Source organism: Myotis yumanensis, unplaced genomic scaffold (genome assembly GCF_028538775.1).
Source record: "Myotis yumanensis isolate MYYU_CA2020_CCGP unplaced genomic scaffold, mMyoYum1.0.hap1 SCAF_4, whole genome shotgun sequence".
Taxonomy (NCBI): Eukaryota; Metazoa; Chordata; class Mammalia; order Chiroptera; family Vespertilionidae; genus Myotis; species Myotis yumanensis.
The window spans coordinates 99548981-99574901 of NW_027223755.1; the positions used below are offsets into that span (position 1 = coordinate 99548981).

The 25921-nt window shown below is 53.0% G+C and overlaps 1 protein-coding gene and 1 non-coding gene across 12 annotated transcripts in view; one reads left to right on the forward strand and one right to left on the reverse strand.

Annotated features, from left to right (window-relative positions):
* Nucleotides 1–13547, forward strand: part of TFAP4 (transcription factor AP-4) — a 36944-nt gene extending 23397 nt beyond the window's left edge. For 10 of the 11 annotated variants that reach the window (XM_070413101.1, XM_070413098.1, XM_070413099.1 and 7 more), the window contains 6 exons: nt 8367–8532; nt 8650–8748; nt 9166–9336; nt 10016–10153; nt 10885–11040; nt 12488–13547. In XM_070413101.1, coding sequence (XP_070269202.1) covers nt 8367–8532; nt 8650–8748; nt 9166–9336; nt 10016–10153; nt 10885–11040; nt 12488–12682 — 925 coding nt within the window. In that variant the 3' untranslated portion in view covers nt 12683–13547. Of the gene's footprint in view, nt 1–725; nt 1011–8366; nt 8533–8649; nt 8749–9165; nt 9337–10015; nt 10154–10884; nt 11041–12487 lie in introns of those variants that run through there. The other variant, XM_070413096.1, reaches the window with a different exon arrangement.
* Nucleotides 13548–20238: 6691 nt separating this feature from the next.
* Nucleotides 20239–20402, reverse strand: LOC139009661 (U1 spliceosomal RNA). Its single transcript, XR_011471381.1, has one exon. It is a non-coding gene; the product is annotated as a U1 spliceosomal RNA (small nuclear RNA).
* Nucleotides 20403–25921: the final 5519 nt, after the last annotated feature.

A 25921-nucleotide genomic window follows, 5' to 3' on the forward strand; every position in this document is an offset into this window, starting at 1 on the left:
GGATTCCCAGGCTATGGAGCTGGGCTAGGCGGCCAGTGCCGGGCAGCTGGGCAGGGAGGGAGGGTGGGAGGCAGTGGGCTGGCCGGCCTCCGAAGTCGGCCCCAAGTTGCATGTGGGAAGCGGTGGCTGTGACGCAAGTTTCCAGGGGGCCCTGAGCTCGGAGGGAGCGCGCCAGAGCGGCTCCACTCAGTGCAGTTACAATCGTTAAAAGGGAAAAGCCCCTAGCAGCACCCCAGGCCGCCTTCCCCGGGCCCCGCTGCGCGTCCCCCGCCCTCGAGGGCCGCAGAGCGCGAAGACCCTGCACTGGGCAGTCCCCGCCGGACCCCGGCCGCACTGGCTGGGCTCCCTCGCGGTGGCTGGCGTTTTTTTTTTCTTCCTAACGCTTGCCAACCTGTCAGCTGATGGACCTCATCACCCATAGTGGCGCATGTAGCTCAGCCGCAACTCGCTCCATTCACGCCGTGCCTTCCCAGTCAACCCGCAGCCCCCCGCTTCTCGCGCAGGGGGGAGGCCCGCAGACCCCGGCGGCCCCTTGCCCACTGGGGCCCTAGCCCTTCTCATCACGGCTCTGCGCCGCCCGGGGGGGCGCTGCAAATAGTCCTTTGTTTACATGCAATTCCTTACTCCGCGGAAGGAGGCCGGGGGAGTGCTGAGTTTTCACCAGCTGTTTCCCGCCTTGAAACAGACATCTGATCAGCTGCAAACACACACACACATACACGCGCCCGGGGAGGCAGGCCGGAGAGACCTCCCTCTCGCCCCTCCCGCCCGCCTCCCTCCCCTTGCCGCCGCCGCCGCCAGCATCTGGGACCGGCCGATTCTGCACCACCGTCCGGCGCTGCCCTTTGATTCGGATTTCCATCTTGCATTCTCCGGCGGACCGCGGGACCCGGCTCGTGCAGAGGAGGGGGGCCGATCGCTATGGAGTATTTCATGGTGCCCACTCAGAAGGTGCCCTCTTTGCAACATTTCAGGAAAACAGAGAAAGAAGTGATAGGAGGGCTCTGTAGGTGTGTACTCCTCCCCCTACCCCCTATCCCCTTCCTACAATTGCAGCCCCGGGCGAGCCAGCCCGAGCGGGCGCGTGTGTGCGCACGCATGGCCCGCGCCGCCGACCCCGCTCGCTTTTCTTAGCCGCCCGGGCGGTTGCAGCCCCGTACGCCGATCTCGCGCCGTCCGGGAACCCTCCTCCCTCGGAACGTGGGGGCCCTGAGCGGTCCCGGTCACTTTTGTCCGCTGCAGGCGGGCGAGTCGCGACGTTTGTAATTGCAAACAGACCCACGTGGTTCTGCAGCAATCCCGGCCATGCTTGGTGCTGGTGGCTTCCCTCCCCACCCCGCGCGTCCTCCTCCCCCCTCCCGCATTGGCTTCCTTCCTTTCCCTCCTTCCTCGCTGTCTCTGGGCATCCCCTCCAAGGGGGTCTGGGGGCCCCGGGGCGCGCGGGGGGCCGCGGGCGGGCAGCTACAATGCAGCCACGCCGCGGCTCGGGGCGTGGGGGGGGGGCGGGGAGCCGGGTGGTGTGCCTGTTTGCAGGACGGAGTGCTGCGGCGGGGGTGTGCTCGCACCGGGGTAGAGGGGTGGGTGGGACCCTAGGGACTCGCGCGGCGAGCCGGGAGCGCCGCGGACTCGGGCACGTTGCGGCCGCTGCTTGCTCGCTGGCCGCCCGGGCGCTGTTTACTAGCGAGGCCTGGACGTGACTCTGCAGCCCTCTTGGAGTAGGCGGACCTCGGCGCGCCGCCTCGCGGGAGCTGTAGTTCCCCGCGACCCTCCGTGCGGCATTGTGGGAGTTGTAGGCGCGCCGGGGCCACGCTTTCCCCCGCACAAAGCTCAGCCTCCGCTGGCGGGATGGGCGAGGCGGGCCAGGTGGGGGAGCGTTTGGGATAGTGGGTCGCAGAAGCCGCGCCGAGTCTCAGCAGACCCTGCACGTAGGTCTCTACCGCAGACTTTCCCTCCCATCGCACGTTCTTCCCCGAGCCGTAAACCGAAAGCGGCAGGTCTCCCCGCGGGGTGAGCGGGTGGGTGGTCCGAGGTCCGCAGCTCTCCGCTACTTTACAAATTGGACCCGGGTTGTTAGAAGAAGCCACTTTACTAGTTTGACCCGGTTGCTCCAGATCCACCTTTTACAAAGGGTGATGCCTTCACGGGCCACTCCCACCAGAATTACCCTGGACGCTTGTTAAAATGCCGATGTCCGCAACTCCGACAGCTAGAAGGGAGGGCCTGGCCATCTGTATCCTGAACACCACCCGGGGGACGGCAGAGCTTCGTGGGGGGTTCCCCCCCGCGTGCCCAAGTTCGGGATTTGCAGGCTCTTTCCTGAGGCACTGCCCTAGGAGGGAAATGGCTCCCTAGGGTTGAGGCCACGTGCTCTGCTGCCAGGGAAGGCAAGGCGTGGATATTGAGGGAGGTGGAGCCCCAGATGGTGTGGCCCAGGCTGGTGAATACCAGGCGCTGCGGGTTGGGGGGAAGGTTGCTGCACATGTACTACCACCCCCACACCCCTCAACTTCGCTCTCACCTGGACTCTCAATACAGGCAGGCTGGGCCAGTTGGTGGGTTGCAGCTAGCAGGGCCCCCCTGAGTGTTGGCTGCCTGGGGGTCCCAGCTGCAAAACATTTAAAAAAAATATTCTGGAGCTCTTAATATAGGTCTATAGGACTTGTTTAGCTAGGTTTTCTTAATTGAGTTGTCAGTCTCCTGAGTTAAGTAGCCTTACGGTTCCTGTGTGGGATGAGGACGCAGGCTTGGAAAGGGAACAGTTACAGCAAGTGGTGGGGCTGGGACTTCAACCCTGATCCCAGGGCCCTGCTCTTAGTCTCTGTTCTTAGCCCCTCCTGGTAGCTGAGAGGAGGGCTGGGCAGTGGGGGGAAGGGTTGAGCTGCTCCAGATGCTAGAGAGGACATTGCCAGTCCTGACCCTGGGCAGGCTTGGCGCAGTGGATCCTGCTTCACACTGTCCCTAGCCCCCCTTTAGAGGAGTCCATTTGTCCCCGAGGGGCCAAGTGCTTACGGTGGCAGGACTCCCCTACAGGGCTGGGCATCAGGGCATCCTCAGCCTGCCTCTCTGGGAGACACTTGTCAGCCTGCGCACTGGATGTGGAGTTGGGGCCTCTAGGTTTGTTCATTTTTACTTATTTATTAGTTAAAATGGCTCTCAGCCCTGGCCGGGTAGCTCAGTTGGTTAGAGCATCATCCTAGTATGCCGAGGTTTTGGGTTTGATTCCCAGTCAGTGCACATACAAGAATCAACCAAAGAATGCATAAGTGGGAAAACAAATCGATGTTTCTCTCTTAAAAAAAAAAAGAGCCCTGGTCAGTGTTGCTAAGTGGTTAGAGTGTTGACCTGTGCACTGAAGGGTCTTGGGTTTGATTCCCGGTTAAGGGCACGTATTTGGGTTGCAGGTTTGATTTCCGTCCCAAGTCGGGGCGCATGTGGGAGGCAACCAATTGACGTGTCTCTCTCACATCGATGTTTCTCCCCGTTTGCTCCTGCCATTCCACTCTCTAAAAATCAAGGGGGAAAATATCCTTGGGTGAGGATTAACAACAAAAAAGGCTCTCAAACTCTGAGAAGCAGGAGTTTAGGGACTGCCTCAGTGGGGAAAGAGACAAATTGCTCTTAGAAGTTAGAAATCAATTAGGGGCTTTTGAATGTGTTGGGTCCCTGATCTAGTATTTACAAGGCATCTACTTTGTGCCAGTGTTGAGGATAGCACAGAGAACCAGAACTGGCCTCTACCCTGAGTTTGCAGTCTCTTAGAGTTGTCCATGGGTTCTCCTGGAGTCCTGGGTACGAACCCTGGAAAAATAAGGCATCCTGTTGTCCTCAATCTCTTTCTTTTCTCCTCTTTTAAACTTCACTATGGCCCTGTGAAGTGAGTCAGTATTTCTCCAAATTACAGATGGGGAGACTGGGCCTTTGATAGATGAAGTGGCTAAGCTTGGGGTCCTACGGTTAGTAAATTTGCACTTGAACCCACTGAGTGCAGGGCTTCCTCGGAGGGGCCGGAGAAGCTGTGAGGAGGAGGTGTTTCTGATGGGAACAGCCTGGATGTGGTGTGTTCTGGGACTGAGGGCAGGAGTGGCAGGCTGGTTGGAGTGGCGGGTCTATGGATAGAAACAGCTGGGATGGGTGAGGGCCCCGGGCTGCTTCAGTACCTGCTGCAGAGAGAAGGATGAGCACCTTGGGCATCCTTGGTGAGGGTTGTCGTCCTCCCTCCTGTCCTTTGGATTATGGTAGAAATCCTGGGTGGCTCTCTCACCTCTGATTGTATAGTCGTTGAGTGGCAGGTGTGTGAGTGACTTCGGGACTGTGAAATGAGAGTTGTCAGTGGCTAATTTGAGGCTGGAGCCCGACAGCAGTGTCTAAGGAGGATGGGGGTACTGCCCTTGGACTGAGAGAGAGGGACAGGGACAGGACAGGATCTAGACTTGAAGAGTGTGCTCCCTGCCCTGAGCCTCTGGTTGGGATGCTGGTGTTGTTCCCAGGGGGCGTTCTGAAGGTACTCTGGTAGTGGGTGGGCCGCTCTGGTCCTGGCACCTGAGGCTGGTACCCAAAGTGTTTCTTGGCAGGTGCTCTCCCTTATTCCTGAGGCAAGGCAGTCCCTGGGCATTTGGGGAGGGAGAGAAGCAAGAGATATTTGGTGTTAGTGGACCCAGGCCACCTTTGTTGCTCACTTGGGGGCTCTGAAGTTGATGGGGAGGTGTGGAGGACTTTTACAGTTACTGTAAGTTGTGTTTACTTCTGCAGACTCTGAAAGAAATGCAAAAATGCTTTAATGCATTTGTAGTATTAGGTGGTAATTCCAATTAGTCATCCTTTATTGGAACCCCTGGTTGGCCAGCACTCCACCAATCAGAATCTCTGGTTAGGCAGCATTCCACCAATCAGAACTCCTGGTTGGGCAGCACCCCTGGTTAGTTGCATGTATTAAAGAAACTGTCATCTGGACCTGTGCACTGAGAGGTGGCTGGTTGATTCCCAGTCTGAGCACATACCTGGTTTGTGGGCTTGATCTCCAGCAGAGGGCGTGCAGGAGGCAGCCAATAGATGTTCCTCCCTCCCTCCCTCTCTCCCTCTCTCCCTCTAAAAGCAATAAATATATGAAAAAAAAAAAAAAAAAAAAAAAGGAGCCTGACAGCTTGGCTCAGTGGTTGAGCATCGACCTGTACACCAGGAGGTAACGGTTTGATTCCTGGTCAGGGTACATGCCTGGGTTGTGGGCTCCATCCCATGTGGGGCCTGCAGGAGGCAGCCGATCGATGATTCTCTCTCATCATGGATGTTTCTATCTCGCTCTCCCTTTTTGGAAATCAATAAAAATATATTTTAAAAAAGAAAAGAAAAACAAACGGTCAGTCGGTACTTCCAGGACCATTTAGGTGAGTGAATGGGAAAGTCTTGGTGGAGCCCAGGTCCCCACCAGGAAGAGGTCTTTTCTGGGACTTAAGTCTGCACTGGCTTAACCAGCAGCCGGTTCCTGAGCCAGGAGGCTGGGCTGATGGATTTGGTGTTGAAGAGGACAGGATGGAACATCTGGAAGAGGCAGGCTGGCAGCTTTCAATGAGCAGGAGACAACATAGGCCCCTGCACAGTGCCCCGCCCCCTGCCCTCTGGGAACGTCCACTTGAGAAACGTCCCTGGGAAGCCAAACCACCGGGTGGTTTCTGCAGTCTTCTTTGGTCTCCTCAGTTTGTGGACGTCCTGAGGAGATGGGAGAGGCAGAGGGTTGGCTCCCCAGAGCTGAGATTTCATGGACAGATGAGCTGGCTTGGGGGGCAGGAGTCAGAGGGTCTTGGGGTGCTGCCTCTTGCTGCCATACACAGGGCTCTGATAAACAGTGGGCTGTGTGTGAGCCATCAGTAGAGGGTGCCGTCAGCTGGTGGGGAAGGAGAGTGTGAGCTTGGTGCCTGCAGGTGCCTGCTGCTCCCTGGTCTGGCTGCCTGACCTTGGGCATTCCCTTCCCCTCACAGGAACCTGGACTCCTCATTGCAATAGGATGATGCAGCCACCTCGCTGGGTTTCTGTGTAAAAAAGTTCAGTGAATGCTAATAGGAGTGAACATGATGGCAGGGCATACCTGTGCTTGGTCCTTTCTACAGGAGTAACTGTCACCTGCCTGTTGGGATGTGCTGCTCTGGGACAGTACAGAGGCCGGTCTACTCTGTGGCGAGACCTCTGACGGCTCATAGCAGGGTCCTGGGATCCAGGTTCAAGTCCCAGCCCCAACACTCGCTGCGCTAGATCTTCCAATCCTTTGTGTCGTCATCCCACACAGGAATTAAGGGCCACATAACTCAGAGGAAGACTGACAATTCAATGAGAAAATTCCAACAAAATGAGTCCTTAGCACGTTATAGTAAAAACTTTAAAAAGACTTAAAAAACCACCCACACCTTATTATTCTGTTGCTAGGCCCTCCAGGTGAGGCTCCAGGTGGCTCAAGGGTGGACGTGGGGCTCCTGTTTGACTCCTTATTACTTTGATCTGTTCTAGCCTTTGGGCTTCACCAGGGGAAACCCAGGGACTGGGTGAGTGGGGTTCTCTCCTTCTGTCACTCCCGAGGGGGAGGATGATGTTGCCAGATCGAGTCACCCGGTGGTTTGGCTTCCTATGCACGTTTCTCTCCATCTTTTCTTGCCCCAAAGATTCCCGACTTTAATCCACCCGTCATAGAGCCTCTGGAAGGCACTGCCAGGCCCAGGAGCCTGGACTCCGTTCTAACCCACCTTCCCCCGAAGGTCAGGCACACCTCTGCACATCAGGTCTCTGACCTGCATCCACTCCGGCCACATGAGTCACCTCCACTGCAGGGCAGGGAAACTGGGAGAAGTGAGGTGCCCCAGGTACCTGGCTGTCTGACTTTAAAACGGTGTTCCTCCCCTCTGTGAGCCCTAAGCCCCATCTATAAAGTGGGGGTCATGGACCCCCTTTACAGACTGACATTCTGAGGCCTTGCACTCTGTGGGAGGGGGCCCAGGGAGGCCCTGGGGGAACTGGTGGAGGAGAGGTCTTGTCTTGACCCTGAGCAGCAGCTGACGTAGAGCCCGCTCCTGGCTTATCCCCAGCTGACGACCCTCTGTCGGGAAAGGCTGAGGCATAGGAAGGGGCAAGGACAAATCCAGGGTCCTGCAGGGAGCTGAGGTGGGACAGATGGGGTGGGCTGTGGGGCCAGGAAGGGCCTCAGCTGTCTCCAGCTGTTGAAGATGTGTTTCCCTCTTGGTTTTCATGCAGATTCCTTTCTGCCTGGGGCTGGGCGTGGGGGCCTGGCATAGTAGGGGAGCTGAACCAGGCATCTCTTTGAGCCCAGGCTCCCCCATCTATGGAAACAGGCTGCCCAGAGTCCTTTCCCCATTACCTCAGACCCAAGGGTGTGAGCCCAGGCCTGGACCAGTCACCCTGGGGGCGGGGGGGGGGGCACATCAGGAAGAAACCAGGGCTGTGGCTTTGGGTGGGGCCAGTGGCCTCTTCTGGGAGCCTAGCATCTGGAAGCCATCAAGCCAGGGGCGGGGGGTATTGCAGCAGAGGGCCGGGAAGGAGGAGGCCACACATAGGCCCACCCCTTGGGAGCAGTGGCTTTGGGCCCACAGTCCCTGTTGTCGTCTCTGCCTACCATCGCCTCTCAGCCCACAGCCTCACTCCCTTCACTGGCTGCCTTCTCTCTCAACCCACAGGCTGCTACTCCTACAAGATGCAATTGCATAATAGGCAATAACATTGCTCATTGCATGCTGGGAGCCTTGTTTCTCTGGCCCAGGGTGGTCTGCCTCTTGGAGTACGTGTGCATGGAGAACTGTCCCTAGGGGTGGTTGGCTTGGCATCCCTTCCCTGGAGTGAGTGCTACCTGTCTTGTCTTTGAAGTCTTAGTGCAGGGTAGCTGGGGGCTTGCATAGGAGCTTGTGGCTGGAGATGTGGCTGTGGGGACTCAAAGGGAGTAATGATGTCTTCTTCAGCCTCAAGCCTGTGACTCTGAAGGAGGTGGTCCAGGTGCATAGCAAGAAGCTCAGAGGAGTCCCAGGAGCAGGTGTCTCCAATTGTCACCTGGGTCCACCTGCCTCAGAATCACAGGGATCCTAGCTAGCCGTGTAGGTTTTGGGCCCCACTCAGACCTGTTGGCCAGGCATTGGGGCTGGGACCTGGGGTATGCACAGTGACTTTGATACCCAGGTATCACAGAGCACGCTATTCCATCACCCTCCTGATCTGCTGGGGTGTAGGTATCAGCTCTGGCGTCCTTTGCAGGGGGAGAAATAGAAATGCAAGTTACACCCAGGGTCCTCTGGAGATGAACTGTTGAAGACAGGGGCCCTTTGGGGACAGGGCATGGAGGACACCTAGCCTGAGCATGTCCCTGCCTTCCCTGGCAGTCTTGCCAACATTCCACTGACCCCTGAGACTCAGCGGGACCAGGAGCGGCGGATTCGGAGGGAGATTGCCAACAGCAACGAGCGGAGGCGCATGCAGAGCATCAATGCAGGCTTCCAGTCCCTCAAGACCCTCATCCCCCACACAGATGGAGAGAAGCTCAGCAAGGTGGGCGAGGGCTGGGAGGGCTTCCTGGAGGAGGTGGTGGGCTCAAGCAGGGAGAAGGAAGTGAGCTTCAGTAGACGCAGCCAGCTGGGGCCCCTGACTTGTCCCTCCTACCCTTAGGCAGCCATTCTCCAGCAGACGGCGGAGTACATCTTCTCCTTGGAGCAGGAGAAGACCAGGCTTCTGCAGCAGAACACACAGCTCAAGCGCTTCATCCAGGTAGCACCTGCAGAGGCCTCCCGTCACCTCAACACCTGTCCTCCTCCTGGCTCCCTCTCCCTGGCATGGGCATGTCTGGGCTCACCACTGGCCTGGGACTGTGAGGCTACAGGTCCCACCTTCCCCACTGACACGCCTACTTCAGGTACTGGCCTTCCTGCCTGGGCTTCAGTTTACCCATCCACGAAGTGCAGTGGAGTGGCTCCGAGAGGAACCGGGTGACTTTTGGCAAGCAGGTCCATTCTACCTCTGTTTCCCGCCTGTGGCCATGGTTGGATTTGCAGAGTGGGGCTCCCAGTGCCCAGAGCACCTGGGTTGACAGCTTTGGGGGTCTGTGATGGAGCCCTCCAACTTCCCCATTGATGGTGGTGATACGAGGGTGTCAAGGCACACTCACCAACTCCTTGGGGTCCCCAGGAGCTGAGCGGCTCGTCCCCCAAGCGGCGGCGGGCAGAGGACAAGGACGAGGGCATCGGCTCACCGGACATCTGGGAGGATGAGAAGGCGGAAGATCTACGGCGGGAGATGATTGAGCTGCGGCAGCAGCTGGACAAGGAGCGCTCGGTGCGCATGATGCTGGAGGAGCAGGTAAGGCAGGCAGGCGGGTGGGGTGGGGGTTCCAGTCCCTCTCTCCCTTTCCCCCTGTCCCTGCTTCCCTGGAGCGCCTGCTTTGTGCCAGGTTTAGGAATAGCGGGTGGGGGTCCACTTGGGATTGAACCGGGTAGGTACCTGCCCTCAGGGCTCACCATCTGTGTTGGGTAGGAGGATTAGTCAAAGGACCTTACACTGTAAAAATGCAGCTGTGGAAAAGGCCCTGCAGGAAGCATGGGCATTGGGAGGGGGATTTGGACTGGTTCTGCCTCACAGCTTCTCTGTCAAAGTGACTTGAGCCGAAGGTGGGAGGTTGGCCAGGGGTGGGTCCCATCTCACAATTAACCAGGCAGGGGAGAAGGGTACTCCAGGCAGAAGGAAGAGCATGAGCAAAGCCCTGAGGCTGCAGGGAGGGAGTGAAGGACTGAGGGAGATGGCCTGAGGGAGGTCATGGCGAGAGAGGAGATGAGTCAGAGAGGGCCTGGTGGGCTATGGTAGGACTTTGGTCTCTTCCCCAGGATGACAGGCTCCGGCTGGGGTTTGTAGCAGGAGAGAATGACCTGTTTGGCAAGGGTAGAGCATGGGGAGGCTGGCCTCGGCAGCCCCGAGGGCCCCGCACTGGAGGTGGTGCAAGGGTGTGGTCCGGGCCCTGCCCCTGAGCCTTCTCTCCCCTCAGGTTCGCTCGTTGGAGGCCCACATGTACCCTGAGAAGCTCAAGGTGATTGCACAGCAGGTGCAGCTGCAGCAGCAGCAAGAGCAGGTGCGACTGCTGCACCAGGAGAAGCTGGAGCGGGAGCAGCACCTGCGGACCCAGGTGGGCAGGTGGCCTCGGGCGGGGCTGTGGGCTCTGGCAGTGCAGGGCCTACATCAGTGATGGCGAACCTTTTGAGCTCGGCGTGTCAGCATTTTGAAAAACCCTAACTTAACTCTGGTGCCGTGTCACATGTAGAAATTTTTTGATATTTGCAACCATAGTAAAACAAAGACTTATATTTTTCATATTTATTTTATATATTTAAATGCCATTTAACAAAGAAAAATCAACCAAAAAAAATGAGTTCAACACGTGTCATAGGTTCGCCATCACTGGCCCACATCGTAATAATGCAGACATTCTTGGTTCCCAGGTATCTTATAGACATTATTATACGAATCCTTGTAGAAGCCCTTTGAGGCTGTTCTATTGATCAGGAAAGTGAGGCACAGAAAGGCTAAATAACTTGAAACCTGGCTGTCTAAATCCAAAATCTGTTTTCCTGACCACCACTGCATTAGATGTTGGAGTGCTTGCTTGGTGCTGGACAGTGAAGGGGCCACAAATTCTTGGATGTCTGGGAGCCCCTCTTTAGGCTTCCTTTCCTTTGCTGCTTAAAATAAGGGAGGCCAAACTGGCTGGCCTCCTCTCAGTGGTTGGCAGAGGCTGTCTCGAAGCAATGGGCAGAGGGAGTTGGGTTTGGAGGGCATCCTACACCCTCTGTGACCACCCGAAGGGAAGGGGAAGCTTCCTGAACCTTTGGAGAAAGACTGAGAGCCTCTGTCTCACAGCTCCTGCCCCCTCCGGCCCCCACCCACCACCCCACGGTGATCGTGCCGGCACCGCCACCCCCTCCCTCCCACCACATCAACGTCGTCACCATGGGCCCCTCCTCGGTCATCAACTCTGTTTCCACGTCCCGGCAAAATCTGGACACCATCGTGCAGGTACCTGGTCTCGGGAAGGAGGCAGCATGTCAGGGTTGTCCTTTGGGAATAGGCCCTTTGGGAGACGTTAGAAAGCAGGAACTGAAGGGGAATGAGACAGGGCTTGTGTGGGGGAAGGTTGGGAAGCTGGGTGTGTGTCTGTCTCCATCCCGGAGTCTCCCTCTCTGCAGGGATTGGAGGGGGAGCTCTGTGAAGGTGAGGGGTAGAGATGGGGGACAGGCTGCCCCGGAAAACCTTGTTCCTTCCCTCCACGTGGGGTTTGTTGAGAGGGTCTTTTGCTACCAGAGCTCCTGGCTTCCAGAATTCATACATCCAGCTCTTGGTCCAGAATTTCCTTTCACCTCCATCTCCTAGGACCTGAGATGGGGATGGAGGTGGCAGTGGCTGGGAGGGTGACAGTTAAGCCTCCTACAGAGGTGACAGCTCTGTGTGTCAGGCCCAAAGTCATTGCTGTACACAGCCTGGGGCAGAGACCCCTGGGGAGTCCCAGTGGCATCATCTATCTATATATATAAAAGCCTAAGCGACTGTTCGAACATTCGACCATTCGACCATTCGACTGGTAGCTAAGATGCGCACTGACCACCAGGGGGCAGATGCTCAATGCACAGGCATGGAAACATGGAACAGACTGATGAATCTCAGAGGGAAGGGGAGAGGAGGGAGGATGGGAAGAGATTAACCAAAGATCTTACATACTAGAGGCCCAGTGCATGAAATCATGCATGGGTAGGGTCCCTAGCAGCTGCCGGCCACTGGCTGGGGCCTCCCTTCCCTGGCTTCCTGCCAGGGCCTTCCTTTGTTCCATTCCGCCCCCTGGTGGTCAGTGCATGTCATAGCGAGTGATAGAACTCTTGGTTGGTCAAACTCCCAAGGGGACACTTTGCATATTCGGCTTTTATATATATAGACTAGAGGCCTGGTGCACGGATTCATGCACCGGTGGAGTCCCTCGGCCTGGCCTGCGGGTTTCAGGCCAAAACCAGCAGTCTGACATCCCCCAAGGGGTCCTGGATTGTGAGAGGGTGTAGGCCAGGCCAAGGGACCCCAAGGGCCTCTAGTAAAAGAAATAAACAACTAGACCAAAAAAAGTCCATCAATCCCTGGACCTTTAGTTGCACATAATTCCAGCAAATTGAATAGTGAAATTAATAACAAAGACCTTTTATCAGTGAACAGGCCAACTTTGAAATATATAAATAAGTGAAAGATGCTGGTGACCTCCAAGCAGATCTGCACTGTTGTCTCCAAAGGGTTTTTCAGCTCAGCAAAGGGGTTTACTAACCCTGAGTCTGGCAGGCTGCCTGCTACTCTGGCAGGCCACCTGCTGCTCTACCAGACTTATTTCTGGACCTTTCTGGTGTGTGTGTGTGTGTATGTGTGTGTGAGGGGAGATGGTGGCTGGCTGTGTCCCTCCAGCCATCCTCACCGCAGTCTGTCCCCCCAGGCGATCCAGCACATCGAGGGCACCCAGGAAAGGCAGGAGCAGGAGGAGGAGCAGCGGCGAGCTGTAATCGTGAAGCCAGTCCGGAGCTGCCCGGAGGCCCAGGCCTCTGACACTGCCTCTGATTCGGAGGCCTCGGACAGCGATACCATGGACCAGAGCCGGGAGGAGCCGGCTGGGACTGGGGGGCTTCCCTGACCACCCCCCAGCCCTCCTCTCCCTTCTTGGGGTTAGAGGGGGCCGGGGCAGCAACAGGAATACACGCGGGCCAGCGAGTGAGGAATTTTTACAAAATTACAATGTCATTTGGGTCTCTTTTATGACCTCTTTTTCAATACTGTAAGTCAACCTTTGAGTGAAGGCCACCCAACCTGAGGTACTGGGGGCTGGGGTGGTGGGTGTTGTGGGAGCACCGGGACACCTGGGGCTGGGCCTCACCCGGGGGGGCTGGGGAAGCTGACACTTGAGGTGCCTGGCCTCTCTCTGCCAAAAAGCATTTTTGTTTTTCATTAAACATGATTTTAAGAACAGGGAAAATCAAAACCCCAACGTATTTCTGCCCTCCCCAGAGCCAGCTCTGTGACCATTAGTTTTTAACTCCCCCTTCCCTCCTCTTTTTGGTTTTCTTCTTTCTCTAAGCACTTAATGGGTTGGGGGTCTGGCTGGGTCAGGACTCTCTGGGGGTCCGGGGTGGAAGTTGCTTCTCCGTTGGGGTTTGCTGCTGCCCTTTTGCCCTGCCCTTCCATCCCTGCCCCACCTCAGCACTAGGATTTGCCACTCCCCACCACCAGCTGGCCTCCACCTCTCCCTCCAGGTTTCCCATTTTCAATCCCCAGAAATGTCTTTGTCTCTCTGTTCTGTTTGTTGGGTTTTTCTTTTTTCCCCCTTTGTTTGTTTTTTGTTTTTCTTTATTTTTTTTGTTTTGTTTTTTTTTTTATAACAATTTCGAGGTCTTTGTGTTCAAGGAGAGCTATTATATTTTGTTAAGAAAGTGTGTGGGGGGGGAACCAAGAGGCCACCATGCCTTTATAAAGAAAAAATAAAGTTTGTACTTTGTTTTTTAGATTGTGTCTCCTGGATGTGTGGTATCCTGTGTTGCTGGGAAAGGCTTACTGGACTAGATAGAGTAGGGGATGCTATTTGGACCCACCAGAGGGGATTATATGTGTGTGTGGTGTTGCAATGAGAAATCAGGATCCTTACATTCACTGGGATTACTCTGGGTATTCTGCAAAGATAAGAGATGATATTGCGGGGTGGGAGGAGTGGCTCCCAATTCCTTGGTGGGGGAACAAGGAGAGAATGAACAACCAAGCCACAGATTCCTATCTCCAGAGAAAGGACACAGGCGCAGGGTTCCTGGTTGATCTCTAGGCTTTGCTACTTCTTCAACTTGTGTAACCTCCCTGAACCTCAGCCTCATCTACAGACGGGAAAGACTCCCTCACGGTGTGTTTAAGAACTCAGGTGCTGGAGTGGGTCTGCAGTAGTCAGTTCTACTTTGGGCAAGCCAATTCGGGTGTGGGGTCCCCTCAGCCCGGCCTGTGCCCTCTTGCATTCCAGGAGCCCTCAGGGGATATCTGACTGATGGCTTAGGCTCGCTCCCGCCACTGCTGCTGTGCTTGCCAGCCATGAGCCCGGTTCAGGGCTTCTGGCTGAGCGGCGCTTCTCCTGTGGGAGCGCACTGACCACCAGGGGGCAGCTCCTGCATTGAGCGTCTGCCCCTTGGTGGTCAGTGCACGTCATAGTGACTGGTTGTTCCACTGTTTGGTTGATTTGCATGCTAGCCTTTTTTTGTATAGGATATACTAGAGGCCTGGTGCACAGATTCATGCAACGGTGGTGTCCCTTAGCCTGGCCTGTGGCTCTCCGACATACCCAAAGGGGTCCCGGATTGTGAGAGGGTGCAGGCCAGGCCGAGGGACCCCACCGGTGCACAATTGGGGCTGGGGAGGGACTGTGGGATGGCTCCAGAATGTGTCCAGCCCGTCTCACCCAGTCCCAATTGGCTGGATCCAAGCAGCAAGGTAACCTACCAGTTGGAGCGTCTGCCCCCTGGTGGTCAGTGCACATCACAGCTACTGGTCAAACGGTTGCTTAGGTGTATATATATATATATATATATATATATATAAAGATTATTTATTTATTTTTACAGAGAGGAAGGGAGAGAGAGAAACAATGAAAGATGTGTGAACAACTGGGAATTGAACTGGTACCCTTTTGGTGCACAGACCAATGCTCAACCAACTGAGACACACTGGCCAGGGTGCCACTTATATTTGAGCTTCAGTTTCCTTTTTTGACAGTTGGGAATAATAAAATGAATTAGGGAATAATAATGGCACAAAGCAATGCATATTGTGGGTGGGGGTGGGGGTGGGAGTGGTGGCTCCCACTGTGCCAGGTACATGGGGACTGAGGCCAGAGTGTAGTAACCAAGTCACTTCTCAGCCCACAATGAATACCTCCAGACATGAACTTGTTGAATAGAAAGGCAGATGGGAGCCTGCATTTTTAAGAACTATTATACGTTTTAAAAGGTGGAATTCACAATAAAATCAACCATTTTAAAGGGAATGATTCAATGTGGCATTTACTACTCACAATGTTGTGCAACCATTATCTCTAGTTCCAAAACATTTCCATCACTCCAAAATGAACCACTTACACTCCAAAACGAACCACTTACTAATTAGTTTTCCCATTACTCTTCTCCCAGCCTCCGCCAACCACCAATCTGCTTTCTATTTTCTTTAGTATTTGTAAAAATTAAAACTAATTTACATTCGGTAAAATTCACACTTTCCGTTTTTGGTTGTGAGTTTTGACAAATGCGAACAGTTGTATAAACACCACCACAATCACAATATAAAGTTCCCTCATCCCCAGTGTTCCCTGGGGTTCCTTTGTGGTCCACCCAGCTCCTGGTAACCATCGATCTATTCCTACAGGTTTGCCTTTTCCAAAATGTTGTAAATAGAATAATAATATTTAGCCTTTTGAATCTGGATTCTTTTACTTAACATTGCAACTAAATGTGGGGGTACATCTAACTAAATTTACATAAGTTGACTACGTGTCTGAAGAGCGGGACTTAGCTAGAATCTGGGCGGGGACGCCCCTTCCCAAGGCCAGTCCAGCGGCCCCTTTTGGCCCGGTGCGAGGCGGGCCCAGGGGCTCCATGCAGTTCCTAAGAGAGTCAACAGAGGGCGCTGCGGACCCGGAACACCTGGTTCCTTGGCTACAGGCCAGAGGCGGGGCTTAGGATGGGGCCAGGAAAGTCCTTCTCCCCGGACTTGCCTGGAGGCCGCAGGCGGTCTCACCAGCGGGCAGCGGAAGTCGGGGTACCGCCCCTAGCTCCGCCTCCTCGCCTCGCCCCGCTGGGCGTGTTGGTGCGCATGCTCTGCGGCGCCCTGGCCGGCTAGCGCGCTGGTCGGCCCCGCCTCCGCACCCGCGGCGGAAGGCGCGCGCTCACGCACGCCCGGCGCCCAAGTGCCGCAGAAGTGCGGCCCCGGCGTGTCTTCCGCGCGGAGGCGCTCGCCGACTTCCTTCCGCAGCTGCCGGCCCGCCCGGAGGGCGTGCTGCGTAGCGCCGGGCGGTGGGGCCTGCGCTGTGGGACGGAAGTCCGGCGCACACGTGACTTACCACGGTTTTACATGTCGCGGAATAAAATGTGACAATTTCAGTAACTGTTAGGGTTGCCGAAAGGGGAATGCAGGAGGCCGAAGGTGGTAAAGAATTATAAATTTACTCCTAAGAACAGAAGGGCTGAGATCAAAATGGCATCAACGGGGCAGAGCAGGGGAACGGGATATTTATGTCTCTTGTAAAGGTCGGTCAGACTAACGGGTGGGTCCGGGTGCAGGTGGGGGCCCAGGTGCAGGTGGGGGCCGGTGCAGGTGGGGCCCAGGTGCAGGTGGGGGCCGGTGCAGGTGGGGCCCAGGTGCAGGTGGGGGCCGGTGCAGGTGGGGGCCAGGTGCAGGTGGGGGCCGGTGCAGGTGGGGGCCTGTGCAGGTGGGGGTGCAGGTGGGGGCCCAGGTGCAGGTGGGGGCCGGTGCAGGTGGGGCCCGGTGCAGGTGGTCCATGGAAACGGAGAGGCGGTTTACTGGAAACTGAAGGCCGTTAATCATGAAACAAATCTTTGGGAGTGGCAAGAGCCCCAAGTAGGGCATAATGGAGCGCAAGAAGGAGCCTAGTAGTAACATTCCTTTTAACCCACACTATCAGAAACATTGTCATATCAGGACAGGTGAGGAATGTAAGAAACTACGCACACGGTGTGTCACAAGGTGTATCGGAGTGCGTCTTGCCCAGGCCACACCTGTCATGGGCCAGGGTCAGGAGTCTGGTCCAGGTCAACGGCTGCACGTGGACTAGTGCAGGTCCAGCCCTGGGAGCACGTGGTGGTGAGAAAATGCAGCAGTGTCCTGCAGTAGTGCAGACACTGGCCTGGGAGGAGGAAGAATGGAGAAGATGTGGGAAAGTTACCGAACTCAAGGGGTTTGCTGCTTGGGTTGCAATAGTCAAAAAGGAGATGTAGTTATCACAAGGTAGTTTTACTTGCAGCAAGTAAAGGACACAGAAGGTTCTGCCTTCTGAAAGAGAGGCTTAGCTATTCTTATGTACACTATTTGGTCAATTGTATGTTGGCTTCTTTATACTTGGCTACTTTTAATTTTAAGTTTTTAAATATATTTTTGTTGATTTCAGAGAGGAAAAGAGAGAGAGAGTGAGAGAGAGAGAGAGAGAGAGGAGAGAAACATCAGTGATGAGAGTGAATCATTGATTGGGTCCCTCCTGCATGCCTCACACTGGGGATTGAGCCCACAACCCAGGCATGTGACCTGACCAGGAATCGAACTGGGACCTCCTGTTTCAGAGGTGGATGCTCAATCACTGAGCCACGCCAGCTGGGCTGTACTTGGCTACTTTATTTTTTATTTTTATTTTTTAAAACATATTTTATTGATTTTTTACAGAGAGGAAGGGAGAGGGATAGAGAGTTAGAAACATAGATGAGAAAGAAACACCGATCAGCTGCCTTCTGCACAACTCCTCACTAGGGATGTGCCTGCAACCAAGGTACATGCCCTTGACCGGAATTGAACCTGGGACCCTTTAGTTTGCAGGCCGACGCTCTATTCACTGAGCTAAACCGGTTAAGGCATGTACTTGGCTACTTTAAAAAAAATTATTAAGTAAATACTTTTATTGATTTCAGAGAGGAAGGGAGAGGGAGAGAGAGAGAAACATCGATGAATGATGAGAGAGAGTCAAGCATCAGCTGCCTCCTCCACGTTCCACACTGGAGATTGAGCCCACAACCTGGATATGTGCCCTGACCAGGAATTGAACCGTGACCTACTGGTTTATAGGTTGATGCTCAACCACTGAGCCATGCTGGCCAAGCTATACTTGTTTACTTTCATTCCTTGATTTCCTGTCAGCTCATCCAGTTTACAGCTGTATCTACAAAATACTGTGCTACATTTTAACATTTAGCAAGAAAAAAACATTTAGAACTGCCCTGACCTTGAGACCCTTGTCCTATCTAACAGGAAGGGGATCATAGAGGAATTCCAAGTCATACTAAGAAGCTTGGACTTTATTGTTTGTGAAAGGGAGGGGTGTCTAGGAGAGACATGATCAACCCAACATTTAACAAAACCCCATTTTAAAAACCTTTTTTTGAAGTATTTACTGTATGAAGTACACTCAGAAGAGGGGGTGTAGTTTGTGTTTAGTCCCGTGAATTTTCACAAACTGAATACACAACCATGTAGCCAGCATCCCACCAAACCCTCAAGGGGTTTTGCTACCGGAAAGGGGACCTGCCCTTGGCGGGTCTGCCTAGGGCTGGCTGGTAATGTGTGGGTTCTTGGCTTCGTGCAGGAAAAACTTCACAACACGAGTCCAGGAGACTATGAAAGTGCTGCGCACGGTAAAAGCTGGACACAGTAAAACAAGAAAGGGCTTAGCATAGAAGAAGCAACAGGAGAGCTAGGCTGGGCTGCCCTAGCTCTCTGGGAAGTCGGAGAAAATGGGGCCTTGGGAACAGGTCCAGGGGTTAGCCTGAGATGAGTTGCTGCTGCCTATTGCTCCCCTGCTTGTGAGTCTCAGTTGATTAACTGGCCTCAGACCAGTATGTAAAGCACATGCAAACCCTCCAGCTGCCTCTCAGAGCTGGCTGGCCACATAGTCCTTAGCCTCGTAGTTTTGATGGCTATGGCCTCCACCCTGTCCCACCCGAGTCCATCTCACTGCCCCTTCTTGATCCAGCTGCCCCTCTGTGCTTTCCTGGATGCTACTGTCCCTGTGTCATTTGTCTTTTTCCTCGTTTTGTTGTTAATCTTCACTTGAGGCTATTTTTTTTCATTGATTTCTAGAGAGTGGAAGGGTGAGAGGAGGGGCGGGAGAGAGAGAGAAACATCTATGTGAGAGAGACACAATGATTGGTTGACTCCTGCATGCACTCCCTACTGGGGCTGTGGAAACTGAGGTATGTGCCCGTGACCAGGAATCAAACCCGCAAGCCTTCAGTCTACTGGCTGATGCTCTAACCACTGAGCAACCGGCCAGGGCCAGGAGCGTGTCTTTTTCATTTGAGTTCTGCATGCCCTCCTGTGCCCTAAAAGTCCTGGGCTGGGGTGGGGTTAGCACCAGCCCCTGCCTTGTTTCCCTCTCTTCTTCTGCCCTGCTGAGTTGCAAGTTTCTTCTGTTGATTGACAAGAGCGCCTGCTGGCTAGAGGAAGGCATAGGACTGGGGGCTGCAGGCCAGGACCAGCCCTAAATCTCATAGCTGTACAAAGGAATGAGTTCCCAAACCTGCGGTCCCCTCCACACTCCTGGTGTTAAAGGAGCTAAGAGTTACAGCTGCAGAATTTCTTGACTTAGGAGGCACAAGTCACAGGTCTTCCCGGGTGTCGCCTGTCTCGGTGATCACCCTCAGAATCAAATGAAAGAGGAAACAGGAAAGTGATTTGAGAAGACTGCACGAGTACCAGAGATTAGTTTGTTGATACTTGTCTCTCTCACATTGCCTCTTGCCCTGTGAGAGTTACAGATGATGCTCTGAAAATTCTGGTTGCAAAGAAGATTGATGGAAATTTCATTTGCTTGTAGGTAGACGGAAATGTCAGTGGGTCTGGCCAGGCACTAGGGGTTAGTGGGGGGCTGCTTCTTTGAGATTAAGGGAGAGATGGTCTCTATTCACCATGGAATCCTCATGGTGCGTGTCCCTGACTGTGGGAGGCAAGTTGAGGGGGCAGGTGGGGAGATCTGGAGCACTGTGGCTTGTTCTAGACTTCACATGATATTCAAAACCGTGGAGTTGGTGCTCTCTGGTAGTGAGTTCCCTGTCACTGAAGATATTCAAACAGAGGCTGGATATGTATCTGTCAGAGTCATGGAGGAGATTCCTGCTGTGAGTGGGAATTTGGGTCCTTCTATGGTAGGTGACCTATACTTACTAAGATAAATGGAAAATGCTCTCCCAAGTGTTACTTCATGCGCTGTGTCAGTGTTGAGTGTGGAGTGGATGCAGACAGAGGCCTGCATTGTCAGGGTCCCACTTGGTTCCCCCAGCCCCTTGAGGAACTGTTTCAGGCATAGATTAATCTAGCAAGTCACCTGCCAAATGAAGGATCAAACTATAGGAACCATGTGAAGGTGGGGACCCTTAGGCTGAGGACTCTGGCATCTTTTATGTATGTATGTACTAGTATGTATGTGTGTATGTATGCATGCATGTATTCATGCATGCAGGAACACAGTCCCCCACTACCACAAATTATGCAGTGGAGTTCCCCACATGAGGGGAGATCGCAGGAGGCAGCACATCCATAGTGCAATGCATAAGCCTTGCCCTGGGAAAACTATCTTCGTGGTCATGGTAGCTCTCCTGCCAGGTAAGTGTGGCAGCTTCTGTTTATTACTGAGCCGGGGAAGGGGAGGCTTTTGCCCTGGAAGGTGGTGCGGTGGTGGTGGCTGATGTGGGATGAAACCAGTGTGGAGATTTCATAGGCTAAGTGAGGTCTGTTTAAGAATTGATGACTTGTGTCCTGCCTGGTGTTCCCAGTGGTTAGAGAATCGGCCTGCACACCAAAGGGTCGTGGATTTGATTCCTGGTCAAGGGTTGCAGGTTTGATCCTCGGTCCCAGTTGGGGCGCATGTGGGGAGGCAACCAATTAATGTCTCTCTCACGTTGATGTTTCTCTCTGTCTCTCCCCCTCCCTTCCACTCTCTAAACTCAGTGGTGAAAATTTCCTCAGGTGAGGATTAACAAAAATAAAAAAATAAAGTATTTATGATCTGAGGGTTTATCTTTAGTTGTGTCTACCCTCATTTTTTTTAAAAAATATATTTTATTGATTTTTTACAGAGAGGAAGAGAGAGGGATAGAGAGTTAGAAACATCGATGAGAGAGAAACATCGACCAGCTGCCTCCTGCACATCTCTTACTGGGGGTGTGCCCGCAACCAACGCACATGCCCTTGACCGGAATCGAACCTGGGACCTTTCAGTCCACAGGCTGACGCTCTATCCACTGAGCCAAACCGGTTTCGGCTGTCTACCCTCATTTTTAATCTCTCTTATTTTCCTAAGTCTTTGTTTATTCATTTAAAAATTATTGTAAAAATACATATATATATATATATATAACATAAAATTTACCATTTTAACAATTTTTAAAAAAAATATATTTTATTATTTTTTTACAGAGGGGAAGGGAGAGGGATAGAGTTAGAAACATCGATGATAGAGAAACATTGATCAGCTGCCTCCTGCACACCCCCTACTAGGGATGTGCCTGCAACCAAGGTACATGCCCTTGATCGGAATCGAACCTGGGACCCTTGAGTCCACAGGCCGACGCTCTATCCACTGAGCCAAACTGGTTAGGGCCATTTTAACAATTTTTAATGTACAATTCAGTGTCATTAAGTATATCCACAGTGTTGTGCGACCATCACCACTTACATTCATCTTCAGAACTTTTTCATCATTCTTTTTTTTAATATATATTTTATTGATTTTTTACAGAGAGGAAAGGAGAGGGATAGAGTTAGAAACATCGATGAGTGAGAAACATCGATCAGCTGCCTCCTGCACACCCCCTACTGGGGATGTGCCCGCAACCAAGGTACATGCCCTTGACCGGAATTGAACCTGGGACCCTTGAGTCCGCAGGCTGACACTCTATCCACTGAGCCAAGCCGGTTAGGGCTTTTTCATCATTCTTAGTAGAAACTTTACCCACTATACAATAACTCCTGTGACCCTTGCCCTCCAGCCCCTGGCAACCACCGTTCTACTTTCTGTCTCTCCGAGTTTGCTTATTCTAGGTACTTCATATAAATCACATAATATTTATCTATTATAGGCTAAGTTGTGTCTCCCCCAAATCCTTATGTTGAAGTCCCAATCCCCAGTACCTCGGAATGTGACTGTGCTTGGAGATAGGGTCTTCACAGAGGTACTTAAGGTGAATGAGCTCATATAGATGGGTCCTAATCTGATAGGACTGGTATCCGTATAAGAAGAGGAGATTAGGACACATAATACAGCCAGAGATAAACATGTCAGGATATAGTGAGAAGGTGGCCATCTGCAAGCCAAGGAGAGCTGCTCTCCTCAGGAAAAAATAAATCTGTCCACACCTTGATCTTGGACTTCCAGCCTTCAGAGCTGTGAGAAGATAAATTTCTGTTGTTTAAGCCCGCCAATCTGTGGTATTTTGTTATGGCAGCTCGAGCCAGCTAATACCTTGTCCTTTCATAACTGGCTCCCCCCCGCCCCCACTTAGCATAATATTTTCAAGGTTCATCCATCTTGTAGCATGTACTAAATTTTATTTTTTAAAGATGATCATTTTTAAAAAACATTTTTTATTGATTTCAGAGAGGAAAGGAGAGGGAGAGAGAGAGATAGAAACTTCAATGATGAGAGAGAATCATTGATCGGCTGCCTCCTACATGCCCCACATTGGGGATCAAGCCCACAACCCGGGCATATGCCCTGACTGGGAATCAAACCGTGACCTCCTGGTTCATAGGTCAATGCTCAACCAAGGAGCCACGCCGGCTAGGCAAAAATCATTTTTTTTAAATGGCGGAATGATACTCCACTGCATGGGTAGACCACATTCAGTTTACCTATTCATTTGCAGGTAGACACTTGGGTTCTTTCCACCTTTCCAGTATTGGGAATAATGCTGTATTGACCACGAGTGTACAAGGATCTGATTGAGCCCAAACAAGGTCTCTTTATTTATTTATTTTTAGAAGTCTATTTTAAAAAAATTGGGAAACCAATGTAACAAACCTAGGCTTATTGAAAATGAAATCAGTAACTCTGACTCTGTAGCCCATCCTGAACCAGCACCACGACCTCTGTTTGCCCTGACCCCTGTTCCTCAAGCCCCCAAAAGGACAAGCATGTGAGGAACCCAGGGTCAACTCAGGCCACTTTCCCCCCTTGTAACCACCTCCATCCCGCCCTCAGTGGACACCCCCCCCCCCCCCCCCCCCCCCCCCCCCCCCCGCAGATCAGCAGGCTGGGTTTAGGCCCAAGAAAGGAACAGAGAGGTTCCCAGGGCGGCAGGGAATCACAGCTATACCCCAACCGGCTCAAAATCCCAAGTTAGCAAAGGAAGGCAAAGAGGATACTGGCTGGCACACCCACTCCTTTCCCCCCAGCCTCCCCTGACAACAGCCTCACATCCTGATCAGTTACACTGTGATTCTGAGGTGCCAGTGGGGCTCCCGGCGGCTTCACCAGCCCCGAGGAGATTCTTGCAGAAGGCGTGGGGCCCGGGGGAGGGGCAGGCATTTGTCCTGCCACCTGCTCAGTATTGGCCAGATGAGCCGCTCCTCTCTGCTTGTGCCTGGATGCGTGTGACCCCTCTCCCCTCCGGAACATCCGTGGCCGGGAACCAGTCCTCTTGCCAGAGAGAAAGCATATGTCTTTACATTTAATTGTGTATGAATGTTCAGAGCAGCTGATTGGTAATAGCTGAAACTTGAAAACAACCTAAATGTCTCTCAACAGTTGAATTGATAACAGTTTGTGGTACTGTAAGTCCTCAGTTACCATTGTCAATAGGTTCTGTGATTTTAAACGAAATGACATAATGAAACCAGTTTTACCATAGGCTGTGTGTGTGTGTGTGTGTGTGAACACTGGCTATTTTATAATATTAAGAAAGTAATTGTGGGGGGGGGTAAGAGATCAACCAAAGGACTTGTATGCATGCATATGAACATAACCAGTGGACACAGACAGTGGGGGGGGTGAGGGCATGTGCTGGGGGGGTGGGAGCAGCTGGAAGAGGTCAATGGGGAAAAAAAGGAGACTCATGTAATACTTTTTAATTTTTATTGATTTCAGAGAGGAAGGAGAGAGATAGAAACATCAATGATAAGAAGGAGTCATTGATTGGCTGCCTCCTGCATGCCCCCTACTGGGGATCGAGCCCGAAACCTGGTATGTGCCCTTGACCAGAATCAAACCAGGGACCCTTCAGTCCGTAGGCCGACACTCTATCCACTGAGCCAAACCAGCTAGGGCTGTAACACTTTAAACCAGTGGTCGCCAACTTTTCGGACCTCACGGACCACCAGTGGTCCGTGGACCATTGGTTGGCGACCGCAGCTTTAAACAATAAAGAATTAAAAAAAAAAAAAAAGAAAGAAACTGAGAGGCCCCAGCCCATGGCAGGGAGCAGGCTAGAAACCATGGGCAGCATTTTTCTTTCGGACTCGGGATCTTATTTGGGCTGGGATATTTTTTTATTTTTATTTTTTTAAAAAAATATATTTTATTGATTTTTTACAGAGAGGAAGGGAGAGGGATAGAGAGCTAGAAACATCGATGAGAGAGAGACATCGATCAGCTGCCTCCTGCACACTCTCTACTGGAGATGTGCCCGCAACCCAGGTACATGCCCTTGACCGGAATCGAACCTGGGACCTTTCAGTCCGCAGGCCGACGCTCTAATCACTGAGCCAAACCGGTTTTGGCTGGGCTGGGATATTGAAGGAGAAGCCCTCTGGTTTGACATGTATAATGCTCCCCCCCCCCACCCCCCCCCCCGAGGGTGCCAGCTGGAGGCCCTGCTTGAGGAATGGCAAAGCCAAAGCTCCCACCCCAGCACACCCTCCACCACTTGGATCGGATTAGGGCACCATAGGCTAATTGACACAAGAGAAAAGTTCCTATGGCACCTCATCAACATTATAGGAGAACAACGTTGAACAAAATGGCGTTATTTGCGGGTGTGCCGTCTATCCACACAATGGAATACGACTCAGAACAAAAGGGAATGGACGATTAATATATGCTACAACATGAACAAAGCTCAACATAATTTTGCTGAGTGAAAGAAGTCAGATGAAAAGGAATCATATGGGCATGATTCCATTTATAGGAAAACCCAGGAAATGCAGACGAATGGCAGTGACTGCAGATCGGTGGTTGCCTGGGGAGGGGTAGAGGGAGGGACTGTGGAGGGACAAAAGGAAAATTGGAGAGCGAGGAATCCGTTCGTTATTTTGATCGTATCCAATTAGATGTCATTAAAGCTGTTTCAGGGGAAAAGCACACAGTAGATACCTAATCGATTCTTGTTCCTTTCCAAGGTGCTGACTGCCGCCCTCACAGTGACACCCTCCCCCAGACAGACAAGCCAGTGTCTGCTTTCCCTTGGCTTTATGGAACTGGCTCTCAGGGGCGTCACATGCCCTTAGGAAAATTGCATCAAACAGCATTCGAGGAGGCGACAGAAGGCTTTGGAACCCCTGCGCCACTGGAAATGGATCTCCGTCCCTCCACCCTCTGACTTACATCACATCGTCAGATGCGTCTCTTAGCTCCATCGGCATTCTGCCTCTTCCAGAGGTCTGGGAAGGTGAAACTCCGAGCCATGGACCTCAAAGGTCGGACACAGAGGGTTTTCCTTAACTCTTAGGGCTTTATTCTCCCGCCCTTTGGGGAGGGGCCGAAATGTATGTCTGTGGTTCTCAAATAGGGTTCTTGTTGCTTGGCCCTGAAAACTCCCTCGTGCAGAAAACTGAGACATGTCAAGGTCATTGACTTGCTTCAGACTTTGGATCAAGTGAGTGCAAATACTGGGAAGACTCAGATCCCAGACCTAACTCAAGGGCCGTCCCACTTTCCCCCCCTGCTACCCCCGCCTGTGACCCACATCATATGACCTCAGGGCTGCCGAGGGAGAGACCAGGCCCTGCCTGCTGGGGCCTGGCAGCTGGCACAGCAGTGGCAGAGCAGGCTCCTGTCGGCCTCGCAGGGTCGGTGCTGCTTCCCCATCACGCCCGCCCAGTTGCCCTAGTGACTGTGTGACCCTTCTCCCCCGCCCTCGCTGCCACCAGCCCTATAAATAGAGGCCAAGAGCAGCTGGGCTCTCTTGGCAGTCAC